At 36.0% G+C, this 21,108-nt stretch overlaps 1 protein-coding gene across 2 annotated transcripts in view; it reads right to left on the bottom strand.

Annotated features, from left to right (window-relative positions):
- PLPPR4 (phospholipid phosphatase related 4) overlaps positions 1–21,108 on the bottom strand; it is a gene marked incomplete at both ends in the record, with an annotated part of 37,444 nt that overhangs the window by 2,885 nt on the left and 13,451 nt on the right. Inside the window, 5 exons of one of the 2 annotated variants that reach the window (XM_084242832.1) lie at positions 2,143–2,316; positions 3,044–3,101; positions 4,710–4,905; positions 7,103–7,232; positions 14,003–14,188. In XM_084242832.1, coding sequence (XP_084098958.1) covers positions 2,143–2,316; positions 3,044–3,101; positions 4,710–4,905; positions 7,103–7,232; positions 14,003–14,188 — 744 coding nt within the window. The remainder of the gene's footprint in view (positions 1–2,142; positions 2,317–3,043; positions 3,102–4,709; positions 4,906–7,102; positions 7,233–14,002; positions 14,189–21,108) is intronic. The other variant, XM_084242833.1, reaches the window with a different exon arrangement.

The following is a 21,108-nucleotide window of genomic DNA, read 5'->3' as shown; positions in this document are numbered from 1 at the left end:
AGTTTCAATAAAGATGACTACAATCAACTTTTCTGATCAAAGCAAAGGAATCCCATAGAATTAATATTTTACAGTGCTTAGCAATGAATGGCAGCATTAGCTTAGAACTATTAACATCCCACTTCAGCGCACAGAATACAAACAGGAATAAAGCCATGCTTCTGATTCTCTAATTACTTTAATTCCCAGTTCAAATTTTCTAAGTATCTTTCTATGCTCTCACTGCCAGCATTCCAGGATGATCAAACCCTCCCTGACGTCCTATTAAAAATTGTATTTAAATGTTTATATTTAGGAAAATCCTCACTCCACTACAAGTAACCTCTACTTACATTGTTCAACATTCAGTGTTGAGTACTGGGTTTAATAAATATATCAATAGTTGCTTATTTCTTGGTGTAATATAAGATAGAGAGTTATTATTGTTTTTAGGTGAAGAAATAGGCTTTTGATAGGCTATGTAACTTGGCCAGGCAGCAGGAGATTGGACATTCAAGACCAAATCTTTCAGACAACGAAGCTCCCTGCTAACTCCAGGACACCATAAATAACACACACACACACACACACAATACAAGAACCAGAGGCAAGATTCTCAGTCTTCCTTATTTATTCTATAACACACAGTACCAATCAACAATCTCATGAGTACCCAGATTCACACACGATTCCTGGTACACTAACTTTAATTTGATCACGTTTTCTTTTGCTGAAGATCAGTCAAAAGCATTAAGATCAATCTTGACTGTGCCAGTTTATAAAATTGAAAAAAAAAATCATTGTTCATTTCAATATTTTTACTATTTTTGGGAGAATCATTTTCTTGTAAGACTATTCACATGTGCACTAGAGCCACATGATTGAGAAATGCTGCTATAATTTTTTTTTTAGAATTTTTTATTTCTCTGTTAGCTCCTGTCATTTTCCTGCATTATTGCTGCCTCCATATGCCACTTGCATGCTGGCTCCTTTTTTATTCTGATGACCGGGCAACTTTATATACCCCATAACCATAGTCATAACTGGACTAATTATGTTCATGATTTCCAAATCTTTTTTTCTACCTCTGATGACTCTTTTGAATTCCATTTGCAACTATTTGACTGTTTACACTGAGTCTGTCAACCCCCCTTCCATCTATCAACCTGCTCCTTTATCTTTTACCTGGAATGCTAGTGAGGTCACCACCTACCTTGTCTTCCAAGCTAGAAACCTGGCCATTAGCTCTCATTCTTTAGTTCCCTCACCTTTCACTTCTTCTTGTTCATTCACTTGTCCATATTTTTTGTCTGTCCAGTGTCCTATGTTTGAATGCCTTTCCTCTTTTCCTCATCCTAAGAAACTCTCATATAAAAAAAAAAAACCACTTCTATGAAGTTTTCCCTAATTGCACTTATTTTTCCCAGAGCACTTTGTTCATATCCTGTTATATCAATCAGCACATTGTAACCATTTATATTTTTACTACTATTGGCATTATCAACTCTGTAAGGACATGTATTACTCTTACTGTTCGGATGGCTCCTTTTTATTCTTATGGTAGTACTCTGACAGTACTGTCACAGATTGGATATTGAATAAATGAGAAAAGAATGAATAAATGAATGAAAGAATGATCTATGAGTGAATGAAATGGACAATCTCAGTTTCCTTTTGCTGAGGTGATTTACCTTGAAGGAAGATCAAGCTTGAGAGTAGATTACTGCTAAAGAATTCAATACCTAGATATGGATCACAGCTATATCTAGGTAATGTATTTGCGTTGGGCAAGCTACATAATTAATCTTCCACTAAACCTTCAATTTCATTAACCTTATCTGATTAATATTTATTTTTCATTTATAAAATTTTACTAGTAAAAAATAATCCCTGACTTTTTTTTTTTTTGTAGTGGGCATAAGGACAAAATGCAATACTCCTTCTAAAATCATAATTTTTTAGCCCATGGTAAGAGTTCAGTACATTGTTTTTCTGAAAGTGGGATATGTGTTTTGGCTTAGAATGGAGATGCAGTCAGAGATTGTCTCATGGAATATGAAGTATATTGCAAGTGAATTGTAATAATACAAAATAGTCTAGGCATTTTTTAAGTGGTGATTTATCAAATAATAATAGCAGTAATAATAATAATAAATCATTTACCAAGTACAGAGCAATTCCTCCTCCTATTAAAAAGCCACAATAGACATCAACTGGGTGGTTCTTATACTGAGTTATCCGTGTTAGCCCACAGATGATTCCACAGATGATAAATGTGAAGACCAAGAGAGGTTTCAGTAGCTTAGAGGAATCCGTTAATGTGGAATTGAAGTACATCTTACAAATGAAAGAAATAGGTTAAGTATGTTAGAAAGGTCACTATTATATTATAATCGAATAAGAAGTTAAATTTAAAAGTCTAATGATACACTTGACATCAATTTTTTTGTTCCGTTCCCCCTGCTAGTGCTATGTTCCACAACTGCAAAGAAAGGAAATTGGTGAAAAAGAAATAACAGATCTCTCATCAAGTAAGTGAAAGATTGAGAAAAAAGTGAAGTAACAGAATTATAACTGTTTAGCCTCTGAGTTATTTGTCACATAACTCCAGTCCATTTTTCTCACATAAATCTCATAGACTATTGTATTAATCAGATACAATGAAGAACACTGTTAAGCATTAATCAAATTTACATTAACTTAGAACTCACTGTCATTAATCCTGAAGGTAAAGTATGTGTATGCTTAATGACTTTTTTCATTTATAACATTCACGTAGTTCATATACTCACCCATGGAATGCAATGATACATTCAGTAGGGGCTACCAGACTTTAGCTAAATACTTAAGACTTAAGAAAATTGTTTTACTTTTATGAAAATTATTTTACTGTAATGTATTTTTACTGTTTATAGTAGCAGTCAATCTGCTTTCCATGCCATTGTATTGAAGGACCTCCCACACTAAGTTTATGTTAAAACATGCCTAGATAACGTTGCCTAGAGGCAATATTTCTCTGATTTTCTGTAGGGTACAGCTTGATAGCAAAGATCCAGTTACTTACCGAAACGTACACAGCTGCAAAGGCGGCCAGGGTAGCATGTTGAGAAGGAAATGACTTTCTGCCGAAGGAAGACAGGCCAATTATGCTCACTCGTTCAGAGACACTGCTAACAATCATCTCAAGAACACTGGGTGGTTAAAATGTTCAACTTGAAAACCACCAGGCAATAAGCAATCACTTTAATTTCTGTTTAGTTTTCTGGAGAAAGATCTTCTTGATAAATACTGCTAATCAGCACTGATATTAAAGAACAGTAGTGAATCGTTTCCTAAAATAAAGTGCTAACTGCAAGGAATCACTTCATTTTACCACTGGAATGATGCTCAAAGCAGAGGTGGATTGGAAAAATTATAATTGTTCTTTGGGGCTAGACTCATGTAATTTTAAGGTGGAAGTTTAGCTTTTGGGGGGGCAATTTATTATTTGTTTTAATTTTTTTTATTTTATACATTTTTGCATCATTTTTCATTTTGCCAGGAAGTTTAGCCTTTAAACTTCTGTGCTTCTCAATATGGGGCTTATTTTCATAAATTGTTTAAAAACAAAGTTATTTTCTCAAAGTAGTGGTTTGGAAGGTTTTATACTCTAGAAAGCATAAGAAAAGCTTAAATGTAGCAAAGTGTTTCTCTTTTAAATAATTACCATCTCAAGAATCACAGAGCATCTTATTTAAGTAAAATAGTTTAAGGAGCAATATGAGAAAGGTGGAACACAAAACAATGGAAGAAAGGAAGAATAGAATCTTGTTTAATGGATGAAAGTGTTGGGGGAAAAGTCAGTTATATTAATGTCCTTCTAATTATTTGATACCTAATAAAATAGGTTACCATTCAATACAGACAAGATAATATAGGAAGATTGAGAAACAATTGAGAAATGGACCTTAAATATAGGTTCAAAATTAGTGAATGATATGAGAAGTTTTGAATTGTGTAATTATATAGTATCAGGCTCTGATTCTTCCAGTGTACCTATTAACTTACTTATGACTTTTAAATTGATCTTTGCAAATGCAGAGAATGACAAATGCAATCTTTATAAAAATCACTGATTGCTACTCTTCCTTCTGTAATTTGTTTCTTTTAAACTTCTAAGACACTATCTCTTGCCATACAAGTTTTTTATTTTACTTATTGACTGAGAAAAGATTCATGTATTGGTAGCTTCCTGAGTTTTGTCCCTTATTTTCAGTCAAAAAATACGCAGTCGCAGATATTATCCCTTGTAAAACTCTATTAAGAGGAAAATTCACATGATTTTCTGATCAACATATAATAGAGATATAAATAGCAAAGCTACCTACTGTTCCACTTAAATCAATACAGGACAAATATGGCTTGTTAGTCATGATGACTATAAACACATTAAAATAAAACAATTCTGGTAACCAAAGCCATAACAAGCATAGGATAGATCACAATACATGAACAGTATTTAATGATATAAATATTAATAGCAACAAAGAGGCTGAAATTTGGAGACAGAGAGGAAAATTTGGAATGAGTCACCAATAGGTTTCTATGGTACAGTTGCAAAAGACATCACTGAATTGAAAAGAAAAAATAAAAGCAGTGATGACTGAAAAAGGAAACCTTCAGATGATTTGCCATGCTATTAAGAACAAGAAAATGCTGACATAGAATGTTTTAAAATCTCAGTTTCTAACCTGCCACTATTGATAACTGTAAGGTCTGATCCTGAGCAAATATCTTCCACAATGTAGGAATTTTCTTTGCAAGATACATTCAGAGAAGTATAGTTTGGCTTGCACACAGTGAGAAAGTATGGTGCCTGATATCCTGTGGACAGCTGTATGATATCTGTAATAAGAGCTGTAGAGCACAATCCAAATATATGAACCCCTATAAACAAAAGAAAAGAAATTATTACCAAGTTGGTGCTTACTGCTGATGTGTTGTCGTCATAATCATCATTATCAACCATGTTCATTACACATTATTATGACAACCTTGAAATCTGTTGTGATCATTTGTCTGATATTAGTTTGAAAAGATGATGTAGAAAATTTCTAAACTTCTAAACAGAAACTTAAAGCCAAAAAACAGGCAATCGGTATATCCAAAGTAGTACAGTGAGGTATTCATCTCAGTTTGATTAAACAGGGACAATTCTTATTATTAGTAACCACAGGTCATCTGTTAAATGCCTGGATCATGTTAAAGTGACCAAGTGTGTGATCTTAGTTGGACTACAAGTAGAGAATGAAGCAAGATTCAAAATAATTTTAAAATTGCTTAGAATGTTTATTCTCTCTATGGTCCCTAACTGCAGCCACAGTTGCAAATCCTGTAGAATTGGTTCTAACCCTCAAAACTGTTGTCATATCAAAAATGCTAAATACAACAGAGAAGGGTAAGCAGGTCCCATCATGGAAATGATCAGACCCTGGGTTCAGGACTGTGGGAGACTTTGAACTTCAGAGATAAAGTTCTTCCATTTCTTGGTCCCTGTTTTACCTATTTTTTGTCTTTAGCCATAAAATCACAAATGCTAATGCATGCTGGTGCACCCAAATTCCATTCCTGCTTCAAGTCCCTTGCCTGACTTTATTCTCGGAAATCTAACTCTGCTCACTTACACATGCTCTGGAAGGTGTGTGCTTCCTTTACATTATTTTGACATCCTGGATTCACTCTGACTAGATGTGTAGATTCTGATTCATGACTTGCTCATAGAAATAATTATGAGAGGTATCTCAGTAATTATTTAGCAAATGCCTAACTCAAGATCACTGGCCAGTACATTGTTACTCTGTTTTGCATTTTCCTTCTCCCCTTTATCATCATATAACTACCAGACTCCCAGTTCCTTTTCCACCCACTCACCTGGGATTCAAGACTCAGGATCTTTATTCCTAATTTCCAGTATTTTGCAAGATCTCAGAGAACAGTATGAATAAGTGGGGGAAACCCTCCTTTTACCTATGCAGAAAGAGAACCTCCAGGCTCCTGGAGGGTGGGACTGTCAACTCTGTTCTCTAGAGGAAGATAGACTATCTTCACAGTTAGGAGGCATTTCACAGAGATCTTATGCCCCTTTGTCCACAGCATTTTGTCATATTAGGGAAAATTTTCACTGAGATCAGCTATTTGCCCTGAAGTCTTATTTCTTTACCTGAATTTGTGGTCCATCTAAGTGACATATTCTTGTATTACTATTTCAATGTGCCTTGTTTAGAGTAGCAAAGTCTAGGGCATGATTTAGATTTTTCCTCTATTTGGAGGAGAGATTGAATTTAGTTATCCACTAGATATCAGATAAAGTACCTACTCCTCTGAGTTAAGAGGCTGCAGGTAAAATAACTTTTTACTGACTTATTGGAAATGAATGTGAAATTTTCAAGTTGGTGTAATGTGCTGTTGACTTTACTACTCAACCCAGTGGGGAAAAAAGGTTTGTGACTCGAGCAACATGAATATGGTCTCATGCTAATCAGAAGACATGAAAGTATAGATCCTGCTTTGATTTAGATGCTGGTCAGTGGGGCTTATAGATTTTCTGTAGGTCTCATAAAAATTGGAGGCAAAGCCAAAGGATATAACCAAGGGAAAAGATCATCCTTCATGATTACTTTAATCTAGACTTGGAGACACGGAGTGGTTGGTGGTGGCATTTTCAAGTGCAGTTATCTTCAGGGTGAGAACACTCCAGAACACTGAAATGGAATCACTGATGGGACTGAAGTAATTTCTGAATTGTTATCCATTCATAACAGCCTGCTGACATTCATTCTCCGCTTTGGAAGATAAACACAGTGAAACTATTTTAAAGTAAGTTTTTGTTTCAGCCAGAGCTAAGACAAAAATATACCGAAATGCATTGCATGTAAACTCTCCAAACAAGGACTATAACTATAAATTACACATTTCAGATACAAAATCCAATTTTTGTTGTTTTAAGTTTTTGTGTTATGTAAAGCTCATCATGTACCCCAATTATGCATCTAAATTATAGCTTTAAAGACTTACTATCTGTAATTAAATATAACAGTTACATTTGGGGAAAAAAAACTTCCTTCTTTGTGGTCCCTATACCCACCAACGAATCTGACGGCTCTCCTAAGGAAAGAGTTGAAGTTGCAGCCTCCAGCGTTGATGTTGGGCTCCAGTCCAACTCCATTTCTTCTTTTGGACAGGCAGCAGTAAAGAATTCCTTCCCCTACCATAATCTGCAAAGAAGACAACAGAGTATCTTCTTCAGAATGAACATAGTAGGTACAAATGAATTATGTTTTCTCTTAATGCATCATTGATTCAACAGGGTCAAGATAAATTTTTTTTTTTGTAGAAGTGAGAAATTTCTCTAAGGATTTAAGGAAACAGTGAGTACTTAGCAATCAAACCACTGTAAAGAGCTGTTCATTGGAGCTTCCATGTTCCCATCGATGGGTCAAGGGTCATATAGCATCCCAACACTTTTTTTTTTGGCCTAGAAGAACTGGAATGTAGGCCAGAGGTGTGGGGGTGAGAGGATTCATCAGAGACAGACTGGGGAGAAGAGCAGGTGGATTTCTGAAACACACTGCTAAGGGAAGCAGCAGGCAAAAAGGAGAGGTCTGCTGTACCATATGTGGGTCAGCAACCTGTCCAGGGCTCAAACTAAGGCCTTAGCAGTGATAACGCTGAGACTTAACGCTTAGGTCACCAAGGAAGTCCAGCAGCATCCCAATACTTTAATGTGGCCGCAACACTCCTTTGCCCAGTGACACCTGATTAACCACATGGTGACTGATTGTGACCTAATTCTTAAGAGTCTTTGCATTTCATTCCTAAAATCACAAAACCAGATGTTTGGGTGAAGGTTAAGAATATAGTAAGTGCCAGAGTTAGGATCAGAAACATTTTACCACCAGATTATTTCCATAAACCAATTTTGTATTAAGCAGAAGACAAATTCATAGAAAGCATGCCTGAGGATAGAAAGGTGCTACCTAAAGCAGAGTTATTCAATAAAAAAAAAATTCTTTGATGATGGAGGTATTTGTTTTCACTGTTCATTTCCATAGCCAGTATCCATGTGTGGCTATTAAGTATTTGAAATTCAGCTGCTGCAATTGAGGAGCTGACTTTTAAATTTAATTTCCTTGTATTGAATTATGTAAAATATAAATCATTCCAGCTTTAAAATGAAATATACACATGTGGCTAGGACCTCTCTTAATGGAGAATGTAGATTATGAGATACTCTAATTAATCAGGGAGGTATTTCCCAGGCATTGGACATTTAAAAACTGTTTTTACAATGGATGGAAAACCATGCTGTAGTATTGGAAAGATGACCAGGATAAAAAAAAAAAGAGTGCACCTGCTGTAGGATGCTAGGACATAAGATATCAGGGATGGAACTCAATATACTTGGCATTTCCTTCTCAAAGTTATACTAGAAATGCATTAGGGTATCCTACATTGAATTGCGTCCCCTTCTATGTAACTTCTGTAGTATCCTTCCTTCTAGCATAGCCTGATTGAAGTGCACTTTGGTTGTTCATTTGACAATCTCTCAGTTAGAGAAGGACTAGAATTGGAAGAGAGAAGAGCCATTACTTCTTTCTCTTTTATCCTCACTGTCTAGTACAGTTGATTGGCACTGTAAGATTTGCATTTGTACTATTCACTGTAAGATCTCCCTAGCTAAATGTTCTGATCATTTGGGTTATTACTAATCCTATCTAGGAGAAGCAAATTTGAAGTTGAGTTTTATTCCCATAAAAATTCAAATATTTGGTATTACAATGCCTAAGATAGTATTGTGAAATTAGATGTTAATTTGTATAAATGAGTAGCACTGAGTAAAGTAGAATTGCGTGAGATATTGGCAATCCCTCAGCTATAAATTATTGTGCCACTTTAAAGATTATAACTAAGATTAGGGAGAAACAGATTTTGCAGGAGGAAATCCCAGTTCCCTTTAGTATTAAGATTCATTTTATCAAATATTTAAAATTATATGTTTCCTTAAAAAACTGACAGTAAGACTGTGGCTTTCTATTTTAAATGTTCTGTAGTGGGGCCTCCTCTGGTGGTGCAGGTGGTTGAGCGCAGCGCTGTGAAGCTGTCCACAGCCTCTGCAGCGCCGGTTCGATCCCCACTGGCTGGTGAGGGTCCCACATGGCGCGCAGACCTCTCCTGTCTCGCCCGCTTCTCCCCTCAGCAGTGTATTTCATCCGTCTGCCTGTTCTGTTCCCTGCTCTGTCTCTGGTGAATCCTCTCACCCTCCCATGCATCTGGCCTGTACCCCAGTTCTTGTATAAATAAATGAATAAATAAAAATGTTCTATAGTGGATATGGTCTATATGTATAATTATGAAGTATCTTAATTTGTGTAAAAATAATTTTCTAGTGGAACTTTACCAATAATCAAATGTGTAGAAATCTCATGGTATCCATGATAAACTCTTGTGAGATCAATTATATTTAAAAAAATCAAAAAGAACTTTTTTCAAATTATTGAACATTGAGTTAATTATGCATGCTTCCTGAAAAATATCATTCTACATGATAACTTTAAGTTAGATGTGGAAACACAATCAGTTCTCAATTCTGTATAGACAGATATGACGTAATACACCACACACTGAGAATAATATAATGGTTATCTCAAATTCATCATTTCAAGAAAATTAACCATTCACTCCTGAAATGTATTGTTGAATGGCTAACAAAGATTGATTTCATCTTTACGTCTTCAGTAACAATTCTGTGAATAGCATTTTCCTCTCAGTTATATAAGAAATGACTCACATTCGTCCATGAATGCTAAATTCCGTAAGAATTTGTTTGTACGGTGCCATTAGAGGAATGTGTCTTATTATACAACTCAAGAACAGTCATTATCTTAAATGACCTTGAAATTTTAGATTATTCTAATTGTTTAATATGTTCAAAACAGATATGCCAATGGATTCTTTTCACACCACTTGGTTTGATTATACATCATGAATAGAGATTTCTTGTCAGTAGTTTGACATCACCCACTGATGGTCTTTTTCAGAAGCACATCAGTTTTCTCCTCGCATTTCTAATCATTTAACTTTCATCTATATGTCATTACATGAATTTTCAAAGTGGTTCAATTTGATGTAAAGATAGAATTCTCCTCAGGGGAAGGGGAGCTGTTTCCTAATATACTTCCAAATATTCCTGTTTGTTTCCTCTTTCTGAATGGCAGGCTGTTGTGCCGTGACATGGCTTTGCAGAGTTTGGGCTTTGACAATAAAATTATCTGTTGCTGTTGTCATGTGTAAATACAAAACAGTGTAAGACAAGCATCTTTTCAAAATATTCCATTTATGCATATAAAAGCTTGGAAAGAAACATTACAATATCTTTTTTTTTTAAGATTTATTTATTCATTTACGCAAGAACTGGGGTACAGGTGAGATGCGTGGGAGGGTGAGAGGATTCACCAGAGACAGAGCGGGGAACAGAACAGGCAGAATGATGAAATACACTGCTGAGGGGAGCAGCGGGTGAGAGAGGAGAGGTCTGCCACGCCATGTGGGACCCTCGCTGGCTGGCCGGGTTTGAACCGGCGCTGCAGAGGCTGGGGACAGCTTCACAGCACAGTGCTCTACCGCCTGCGCCACCAGGGAAGGCCCCAATACAATATCTATCTTATATATAAAATATCATGGACAGGATTTTGGAAGAGATTCTGAATTGTTCTGCTCAGGGGAGGTATAGAGAAGAAATAGATGACTTATTATCATATGGGTTCTGTCCCTGAGACAGCCCTTAAGGGAGAACTCACAATTGGAAAAGCCTTTCTTGCAAAGACAACAAAACAATAGAAATAAGTAATACTCAGCATAGTATCTTTAGGGTTTAAACTTTCAATGAAAGTTGGAAAGCCTTTTGGAAAGCCTATTATATTTAAATGCATATTTAAATATTCTCTACTTTGGGGCCTCCCCGGTGGCGTAGCGGTTGAGCGCTGGGTTGCGAAGCTGCCCGCGGCCTCTGCGGCGCCGGTTCGATCCCCGGCTGCTCCCCGGCCACCAGAGGAGGGTCCCACATGGTGCGCAGACCTCTCCTGCCGCCCGCTGCTCCCCTCAGCAGTGTACTTCGGTCCTTCTGCCTGCTCTGCTCCCCGCTCTGGCTCTGGTGAATTCTCTCACCCTCCCACGCTTCTGACTGTACCCAGTGCATGTGTAAACAGAACAAACAAACAAACAAATAAATAAATAAATAAAACATGCCTCTATAAAAAAAAAAATAAAAAATAAACTGTATTAAATATTCTCTACTTTGGTAGTATAATCTTCTAAAATTAAGGTTATCTTCAGGAAACTATAATCAAACTGATAGAATTCTTCTATAAAATTAGATGCACTAATCCTTTAATGACACGTAATAAAATCTGAATTCCAAGGAAGAAAAAGAGTACTATTCTTCTATTAATGTGGATTTCACAAAGATTTATGATAAGCCCAGATATTCTATGTTGTTTTCTTTGAAAAATAATCTCCAAAGAACTAAACAAATGCTTGTTTCATGATCACTCTAAATAAATGAAAATTGAATGTTCAAGATGAAATTTTTCAGTTTTAGAGAAATAAGAATATACATTTTACAGACAATTTTTTTTTTACTCTTTCACGTACAACATCATGAAGACAAGTTATTTTTAAAACATCACTCAAATCATTAAAAAAATGTGTGAAGCAAGCACTAGCTGGTTTATATTTTAAAACCTATATAAAAATCAGTTGATCTTCCTTTTATTGCCTCAATTAAAAAAATTTAAAAAGGAAGAATCTGGGTATAAGTTTGGAGAGAAAGATGTAAAAACTAATCCTCGTACCCACAGGTTATCTTGGTGGAAGGGAGCCACAGCAGATGTGAATTTTCATATCTCAGGGCTCAAGAAAGCAATCTTCAACCAGGAACCCCCCAGCAAACATCCCCATGTTGCATACTAAGTATTATGGGAGCATGAGCGTTAGAGAAATAGGAATACAATGATGGGGCCAAGGACACTGCCCCAGGACATTAAAAGGGTCAGCAAAGGGATCATTGTGCAATATATGGTGCTTGAAGAGATGCCATGACTAGATGTGCTATCCTGGTGACTTAATAAAAAACCCTAGCTAGGGAAGAAAGATTTCTGGGACTAAAATAAGCAAGTTGTTTAAATGATGAAATATTAACATAGTCATTCAACAGTCGGTAATGCTGTACAGTCTTTTATTTATATTATTTCACATATATCCATTGTAATAAATTTAGGCATTACATCATAACTAGGAGAAATGATATTTGGTGAAACAGATTTAAAGCATTTATTCTTTCTGTTCTTGTCAAAACACTATGTGACATGGGTTTTGTTATGTTTTTAGAGAAATGATAGGAAAATACTGTTATTCTAAACAATATTGCATTTTAAGTATGTTATTATTAGTCTGAATCTTCGCTACTTCCAAATACATTATTAATAGTTGCAATCACTCAGGAATTACTCCAGTTTAAATAACTAATTAATTTGCAAGGTATTTGAGATCTTTTAAGTATGATAAAGCTCTATGGAAATTAAGTTCTAATTGTATATTCCGAGAACATTTTATAGAATTATCTATAGTGTAAATAGCATGATTATTTGATATAGGGATAATATAAAAAATAAATCCATAGTTACATAAAAATACAGTGTTTAGAAGGTCTATGCAGAGACTTTTCTTAAGCTGTTGATATACTGAACCAGAATAGACCAATTCATTAGAGAAGCTTATAAAAGCTCAAATCAAATACAGTTTTTTATTTAATAGCCACTTCCTCTGACATTCATGAGCATGATAAAGACAAAGTAAGAGTTCCCACTGGTAGAAATAAAACTCTTAATCTTGAAACATTTTTACTTATACTTTAGGTAGAATCCTTGTGGCAAAGAGATAGAGGAAAAGTTTGGCCAGTTCTATTATTATTGAATTTATCTAAAGGTGTGTTATTCACAATGTGTATTTTAGAAAACTAAAAATAACAAAGTTTTTAGTTCAATTCTAGTAGGTTAGGGCATTTCTTTGCTACATATTTTAAATTGCAAGTGTCTCATGAATCCAACGTATTTGTGTGTGCATGTATGTGTGTTCATGTGTCCATGTGTGTGTGCGCATTTCAGGAATGTAAATATGCCCTTTTTACATAGTGCTCACAATCAATAAAAGGTGTTAACTTAGTAAACAATTTAAACTGTAAGTGATGTCAGTATGCACTTTTGAGAAGAAAGACTGTTGGCTATATAATATTTGGTTTATCCCTCCAGTTTTCCAGACTTCAGATATCCAATAAACATGAAAAAATATATTAATTACAAAGTGTATCAGAAAGATCATGTTAGCCATTCAAGTAGAATTATGCAGCTACATACCTTTTTATTTCCAGAATGATTTATCAAAGTATGCATTAAGGATCCATCATTTTTGCAACTTTATTATCTTCTCTAACTTTTTTTTAATATATATATTTTTTAAGATTTATTTATTTATTTGTTTATTTATTTATACAAGCACTGGTACAATCAGAAGCGCGGGAGGGTGAGAGGATTCACCAGAGCCAGAGCGGGGAGCAGAACAAGCAGAGTGACAAAGTACACTGCTGAGGGGAGCAGTGGGCGGCAGGAGAGGTCTGCGCGCCATGTGGGACCCTCTCCGGTGGCCGGGGAGCAGCCGGGGATCGAACCGGCGCTGCAGAGGCTGTGGGCAGCTTCGCAACCCAGCACTCAACCGCTGCGCCACCGGAGAGGCTTTCTTCTCTAACATTTAATACCAGTAATTTTCAAGTTATAAGTATTCCACATGTCACTGGCAAGATATCTTAAAGATATAGGCTTTCTGGGCTATGACTTAGCATTCACTTTTTGTTTGCTTTTACCTAACTTATTACACAAATGTGGTCATTTTTAGTTTATTGGACTGACAGAAACAACTTGGGGGCAATTCTTACCGTAATTGCAGGTCCAGCAAAAGCCAAGCTAAGCAACATGAGGAACGGAATTGCTTCCTGGGTGGGTTCAATGTAGGGCATGCTAAGACTCCGATCATAGCAGCTAAATCCAGAGTGCACAGGTTTGAACACATCCGTGAGTTCAAGGAAATACAGGCTAACCACCGATGATGCCAATATAGGCAGCTGAGAATGAAGGACACAGAAGATGAATTTATTTTTGTATATGTGTTTTACATAGTATCAGTATATCAGTATCAGGAGGAAATAGTGGGTGTTTCCCCCTTCTCTCACCACTCCTCTTTGATCTAAGAGCTAAAATCATTCATACTGTTCTTTTTTTTAGATTTATTTATTTTTTTTTTAAATTTTATTTTTATATTCCCCATACAATTGCATCCCCCTTATTTTGACCCCAATCTCTCCTTTTTCTACCTCCCCCATGGTGAGTCTCTGGTTCATAGTTGTTTGTTGATTTTGATTTTTTCTTTCTTATAGTTACTCTTTTTTTTTTTAAAGATTTATTTATTTATTTATACAAGCACTGGGTACAGTCAGAAGTGTGGGAGGGTGAGAGAATTCACCAGAGCCAGAGCGTGGAACAGAACAGGTAGAATGACAAAGTACACTGCTGAGGGGAGCAGTGGGCAGCAGGAGAGGTCTGCGCACCATGTGGGACCCTTGCCCGGTGGCTGGGGATCGAACCGGCGCTGCATAGGCTGTGGGCAGCTTCGCAGCCCATGGCTCAACTGCTGCACCACTGGGGAGGCCCTCTTATAGTTACTCTTTTTCCTGGTCCCTTATTTAGGTTTTCTAGATTCCTGCTATGAGTGAGACAATCCAGTATTTTTCTTTTTTCTTTCTAGCTTATTTCGAGATTCCTCAACCTACCAAAGATAGAGCTTTCATATGATCCAGCAATTCCACTTCTAGGTATTTACCCAAAGGACACAGAAACATTAATTCCAAAGAGCACCTGTACCCCTATGTTTATAGCAGCACTATTTACAATAGCTAAGCTTTGGAAATAACCCAAATGCCCAAAAATAGATGACTGGATCAAGAAGATGTGGTACATATACACAATGGAATATTACTCAGCATTCAAAAAAGATAAACACATGCAATTTGCAGCAACATAGATGGACCTGGAAGGGATCATGCTCATGAAATAAACCATTCATACTATTCTTTTTTTTTTAAGATTTATTTTTATTTATTTATACAAGCACTGGGTACAGTAAGAAGCCGGGAGGGTGAGAGAATTCACCAGAGCCAGAGCGAGGAGCCGAGCAGGCAGAAGGACCAAAGTACACTGCTGAGGGGAGCAGTGGGCGGCAGGAGAGGTCTGTGCGCCATGTGGGACCCTCCTCCGGGGCCGAGGAGCAGCAGGGGATAGAACCGGGGCTGTAGAGGCTGCAGGCAGCTTCGCAACCCAGACCTCAACCTCTGCGCCACCTGGGAGGCCCCATTCATACTATTCTTTATGCTTTCAAATTTGATCTTTATTTCATCTACCCGTCTGGTAGGAGCCCATGTCATCTTTTACTTTTGCTCTTGGGGTTACTTTCTAACTGGTGTTCTGCTTTCACTTTTATCCTCTCATCCCACACATCCTTCTCCACTCAGGATCCCAAAGGGTCTTTGAAAATTATATTGGATCATATCTAAATTGCTCTAGTTGAGGATGGGGTTCCTTTCCTCCACATCCTCATCAACACTTTTTTAAAATTTCCCTACTATCAGCTATAAGGTGATATTGCTTTAGGGATTTGATTTCCATGTTCCTGAAGATTAGTGATGTTGAGTACCTCTTGATGTTTCATGCACCTGTTGGCCATCTCTATATCCTCTGGGGGGGAAAATATCTTTTTGAGTCTTTGTTTATTACATACTTTGTTTTGTTTTTGGCTATTGAGTTGCATTAGTTCTTGATGTTTTGTATATTATCCCCTTCTTCAATCTAGGATTTGCAAATATTTGTACCATTTGGTAAGCCGTCTTTTTATTTTGTTGATGTTTTCCTTTGTTGTATAGAAGTTCTTTAGTTTTATGTACTCATGATATTCTTTATTTTCTATAACAGTCAAATTCATTTCTATGTATGGTCCTTTATGTTTGCTGCCTTTTCTTTCTCTTGTGGTCTTCCCCTGGTTCTTTGTATGACCACTTCTTGTCATCTTTTAATGATGATTTCATATACTCTAAGGTAATCCTTAATTCATTCTTCTCTCTCTACCCTTATAATGTTCAACCTGTCACTCATCATTAACTGAAATTACCGTGTCAACTTAATACCTCACTTATTTATTTTTTATTTTTCCCCAGCTCCTGTTGAAATATATGCTCCATGAAGTTAAGAGTCTGCCAATGTTATTTATTGCTGAATTCCAGGACATAGAATTGTTCCTGGCATATGCAATCCATCACTTAATAATTTAATGAAGCAGTAAATGTTGTTGATAAATGACTAATTAAATTAATGAGTAAATCTTTAGCACAATAACTAGAGTGACCAGATTTAACAAATGACAGGTCACCTAGTCAGATTAGAATTTCAGAAAAGTAATGAATAATATTTAGTATAAGTATATACTATGCAATACTTGGGATATACTTATACCAAAAATCATTTATTGTTTATCTCAAATTCTAATTATACTGGATTTCCTCTAATTTTTCTGGTAGACCTAACCTAGACATATTTCAGTTTCTAGATAATGTGTTATATATTAAATTATTCATTTCTCCAGACTACAATATGCCAGGTAATATTTACTAGCTACAACAGGATAACCAAGGCTTGGTCACCAAGGATTATAAACTTAGTGAGAGATCTGCTCTCAGGTAAAAGAAAATATTGCAAATATATTGTGTGAGACTAAGCATTTCAGAATCTAAAAATGTAGACTTAAAACACTGAAAAAAATTTTCAGTTTAAGGCTTTGTTACTTGTGGAGAATAAACATTTGCTCAAATAGGACAGCTTTTTGTTGAAGACATCATTGACCATCCATGATTTCTGGTTGCTTGGTTTGAAAAAAAGTTTAGAAGACAGCATTAAGTTTTCTATTCCCTAGAGATCTTTATGTGATGAGATGAGAATATGGTTTATTGGGAAAATTAATAATGCATGAAGATTATTCTGGCATTGTCTTCATATGGATACTTTTGAATAGAGAGAACAAATAGTATATCAGGACAGTTATATTTCTCTAATTCAAATCAATGATCATTAGATTACTCCAAATATCTGATTCTCTCCCTTTACCAGTCCCATCCCTATTCATGTAGGAAGAGAAGCTTTCAATCTTAACCAATATATCAACACCTCAAGGTGCATGACAGATATTCCACTTAAAAATGTTTTCATTTTAACATTTGCTTCATGCGGTACTTACTGTGTTCTAGGCATTTTTATGTTTTAGAAATTTGCATTAATTTTATTAATTTTATTCATTTATTTTAAACCTTTCTATTAGGTAGGTGCTGTTATTGCTCTAATTTTGTAGGTGGAAAAGCTCAGTCTCCTTTAATAGTGCCAGAGGTAAATTTTGAACCCATGAATTACAGTTTTGAAGTCTAATTTCTTAACCTTAATCTATGCATCCTTTCCAAAATGGGAAGAGAATTTGAGGATAATGAAATGCAATTAGGGTCAATTAATGGAAGTGCTATTGAGTTTAAAGTTCCATTTAAGAGTTTCTATTTGCAAATCCTAGTTAAAAAATATGTATTACTCAGCATATGGAAACATTATCCTAAAAGTTGGTTTGCGCAAATTCAGAAAGTTTTTCCTTCATTAATTTGAAAGTTAAATATTTCATTTTAAAACAAGATTTGATTACTCACCTTCTTTTCTCTTTTTTTGATGTGTTTTGTTTATTTTTGTAAATGGGAATCCTATCTAAGAACTTTGACACCCAAATTACATCCAATTATCTCATGTTTAAATGCTTGTGTATAAGTAGATTTGATTTATTCTGCAGAAAAGTGAACAAAACTTTATTAACATGACCAATCAGAAAATTAAGTAAATTTTCCCTAGTACACACATATTCACCAATAAATATTTTGGTTTTTTTTTTTAACTTTTTTTTTTTAATAGAGGCATTTTTTTTTTATTTGTTTGTTTTGTTTATACAAGCACTGGGTACAGTCAGAAGCGCGGGAGAGTGAGAGAATTCACCAGAGCTACAGCGGGGAGCAGAGCAGGCAGAAGGACCGAAGTACACTGAGGGGAGCAGCGGGCTGCAGGAGAGGTCTGCGCGCCATGTGGGACCCTCCTCTGGTGGCCGGGGAGCATCCGGGGATCGAACCGGCGCCGCAGAGGCTGCTGGCAGCTTTGCAACCCAGCGCTCAACAGCTGCGCCACCGGGGAGGCCCACCAATAAATATTTTGGATGATTACTTCAGAATCTGTTCAACTGTGTCAGTGAAGATATAACCTTGGAGTAAGGTGCTATTCCTGGGGTGTGTGTGTGTGTGTGTGTGTGTGTGTGTATGGGGAAGGACACTCATAATGTCACATAATTTTTTAAAAAAATTTATGTGTACAAGACCTGGGGTGTAGGCCAGAGGTGTGGGGGGTGAGAGGATTCACTAGAGACAGAGTAGGGAACAGAACAGGCAGATCCATTGGAATACACTGCTGAGGTGAGCAGTGATGAGACAGAAGAGGTCTGCTGCACCATGTGGATTAACTCACTGACCAGATTTCGAACTCATGCCACAGTGGCTGGCGATTGTTGCTAGTGCTGAGACTTTAACCCCTGTGCCACGAGGGAGGCCCAGAATGTCACATACTTTACTAAAACCAGTGGGGTTATATGATTTTTGAGGCACCTAGGAGGTTCTAATGTCAGCTCTTCCACTTACTACCATCAGGGTGTCCTTGGAAATTTTTACCTTAAATTTTAGCTTCCTTATCTGTGAACTAGGCTCATTGATAGTACCCATCATCATATATAGCTAAAAGGATTAAATGAAGTATTAAAAGTAATATTCAACAATATCCGGGATGAGCACTAGTTTATAAACGTTGGTATTATTTATGGTTGTTATAACTATTAATGATATGCCCATCAAATGTCACCTTTCACATAATGCCTTACATGAGAATCATTTTTGAAAGTAATTTCCTTACGCTTATTTCTGAGATTCTATTTTGAAAATACAAAGTTGAGGTGGTTTCTATTGTTATCAAAATATAGCATTCCAGAAGAGAGTAAAATGCTAATTTGAAGCAAAAGGGAGAGTCAAAGGAAGCAGGTAGAAAGATACAGAATGGGGTCTCCCTGGTGGCGCAAGGGGTTAAGACACAACCAATGAAGTTATCTGCAGCCACTGCAGCGCAAGTTCAATTCTAATTCCCGGCCAGGGAGCTACCCCCATGGTGCAGCAGACCTTTCCTTTCTCACCTGCTGTTCCCTCATCAGTGTATTTCAGTCAGTCTGCCTGTCCTGTTTCCCTTTCTGTCTTTGGTGAATTCTCTTACCCCATACCTCTGGCCTGTACCCCAGTTTCTATATACATAAATAAATAAATCTTTAAAAAAAGATACTGGATGATTTAAATAGCATCATCCTCACTTTTGAGAACAACAATAGCAAAATTAAATTATCTTGGTTTTGATATGAATAATATTATAAGCAGTAACAGACTATAGTTGTGTATATTCAAACCACTCCTAAGCAAGAGATAATCAAAAAAGAAAAAGAATAGTTTTATGTTAACAACAAGTTTAAAATGGGAGTTTGGGGCCCAATCTTGACATATAAATCATATTAATGTTAAATTTAAAGCATTAAGATAATATATTAAAATTAAATTCAAACTGGAATAAATATTAGCAGATCAAAGTAATTTTATTAAAGTTGTGACCCTAAGGAGGTTGTATGTAATAGGTCAACACAAAGACGATGGAATTTTTCATTTTCTACAGTGCAACCTTTAATAATCTTCCTTATTATTTTTTGCCTTGTAGCTAACACAGATAAATGTTTCCTTCAAATATTGACAATAATAATAACTAGCATAGGGCATTCTGATTTATAAAACTATCTTCACCTTTATTATAACATATTCAGATAAACTCAGTAAAGCTCAAAAATACAGATTATAAAAACACACTAACACTTGTGTCATTGAGGGAAAGAATAAATCAGAAGGCATCTAATATTATTAAAGCTCTAAATTAGTTTTCTCAGATAGATGTGGCTTGTGTGATATGCATAAATATATTTTTAAAAGAACAGTGTGATGTGGAAAACCAGTGTTGGTTTCCGAACAAGGAAAATCCATTTTCTCTTGCCTCATTTATTCCATGGCTTCAGGAATTTGGAGAAAGTCCTTAACTGTTCTGGGTCTCATTTGGCATGGGTGTTATAAAGGTTTTCCTACATTACCATATCGTTTTAAAATTCTCCACGTGCTGTCATTGTTTAAGAAACATTGCTCATTCCTTTCACACCATCATTGCCCTGAATAGTGGGTATGTTTTCTACCTCTAGTCTCTTCACAATGTGTTGTATCTTCCAAAATTCTAATTTTACCAGAATTCACACCTGATTATGCTTTCAAGAGTGCGCTGTTAATAACAAAGCAAGATTTATTTTGAATGGCATTTATGGTCTTTTATTATATGGTTTTCACCTGCCTTTCTTGTTTATTTTTACTCCATACCTAACTTTCTGCTTTCCCAACCTATAGAGAGACTGTCCATTACACTTATGTCCCCAAAGACATGCTTTAGTCTCTGCTTTCCATTTTCACCTCTGTTTTCCACAAGAATTGTCCTTGTACAGGTTGAGAGTACATAAATTTTTCTTCCTGAAACCTTCACATGCTGTCCTTTCAGAACCACAGACTCTGCCTCAGGAACTCCAGATGGATTTCACTGTGGGGCTGTGGATTTCACCATGGATTTCACTATGGACTTCTGCCTCGGGTTGTAGTTGTTTGTATATTACCATATTTTGTTTTAAATCAGGTACTTAAAAGTGAGATATTTGTAGTCCACACCTATTTTGAATGTTTTAGGTATTTAGAAATGTTGGCTGAATTGAATTGAATGAAATCAGGACATTACTATTAAAGAAACATAA

This window comes from Talpa europaea, assembly GCF_964194135.1.
Source record: "Talpa europaea genome assembly, chromosome: 9".
NCBI classification, from domain to species: domain Eukaryota; kingdom Metazoa; phylum Chordata; class Mammalia; order Eulipotyphla; family Talpidae; genus Talpa; species Talpa europaea.
Note: the sequence above shows the minus strand (reverse complement) of the source record. Positions and strands in the feature narration are given on the sequence as shown.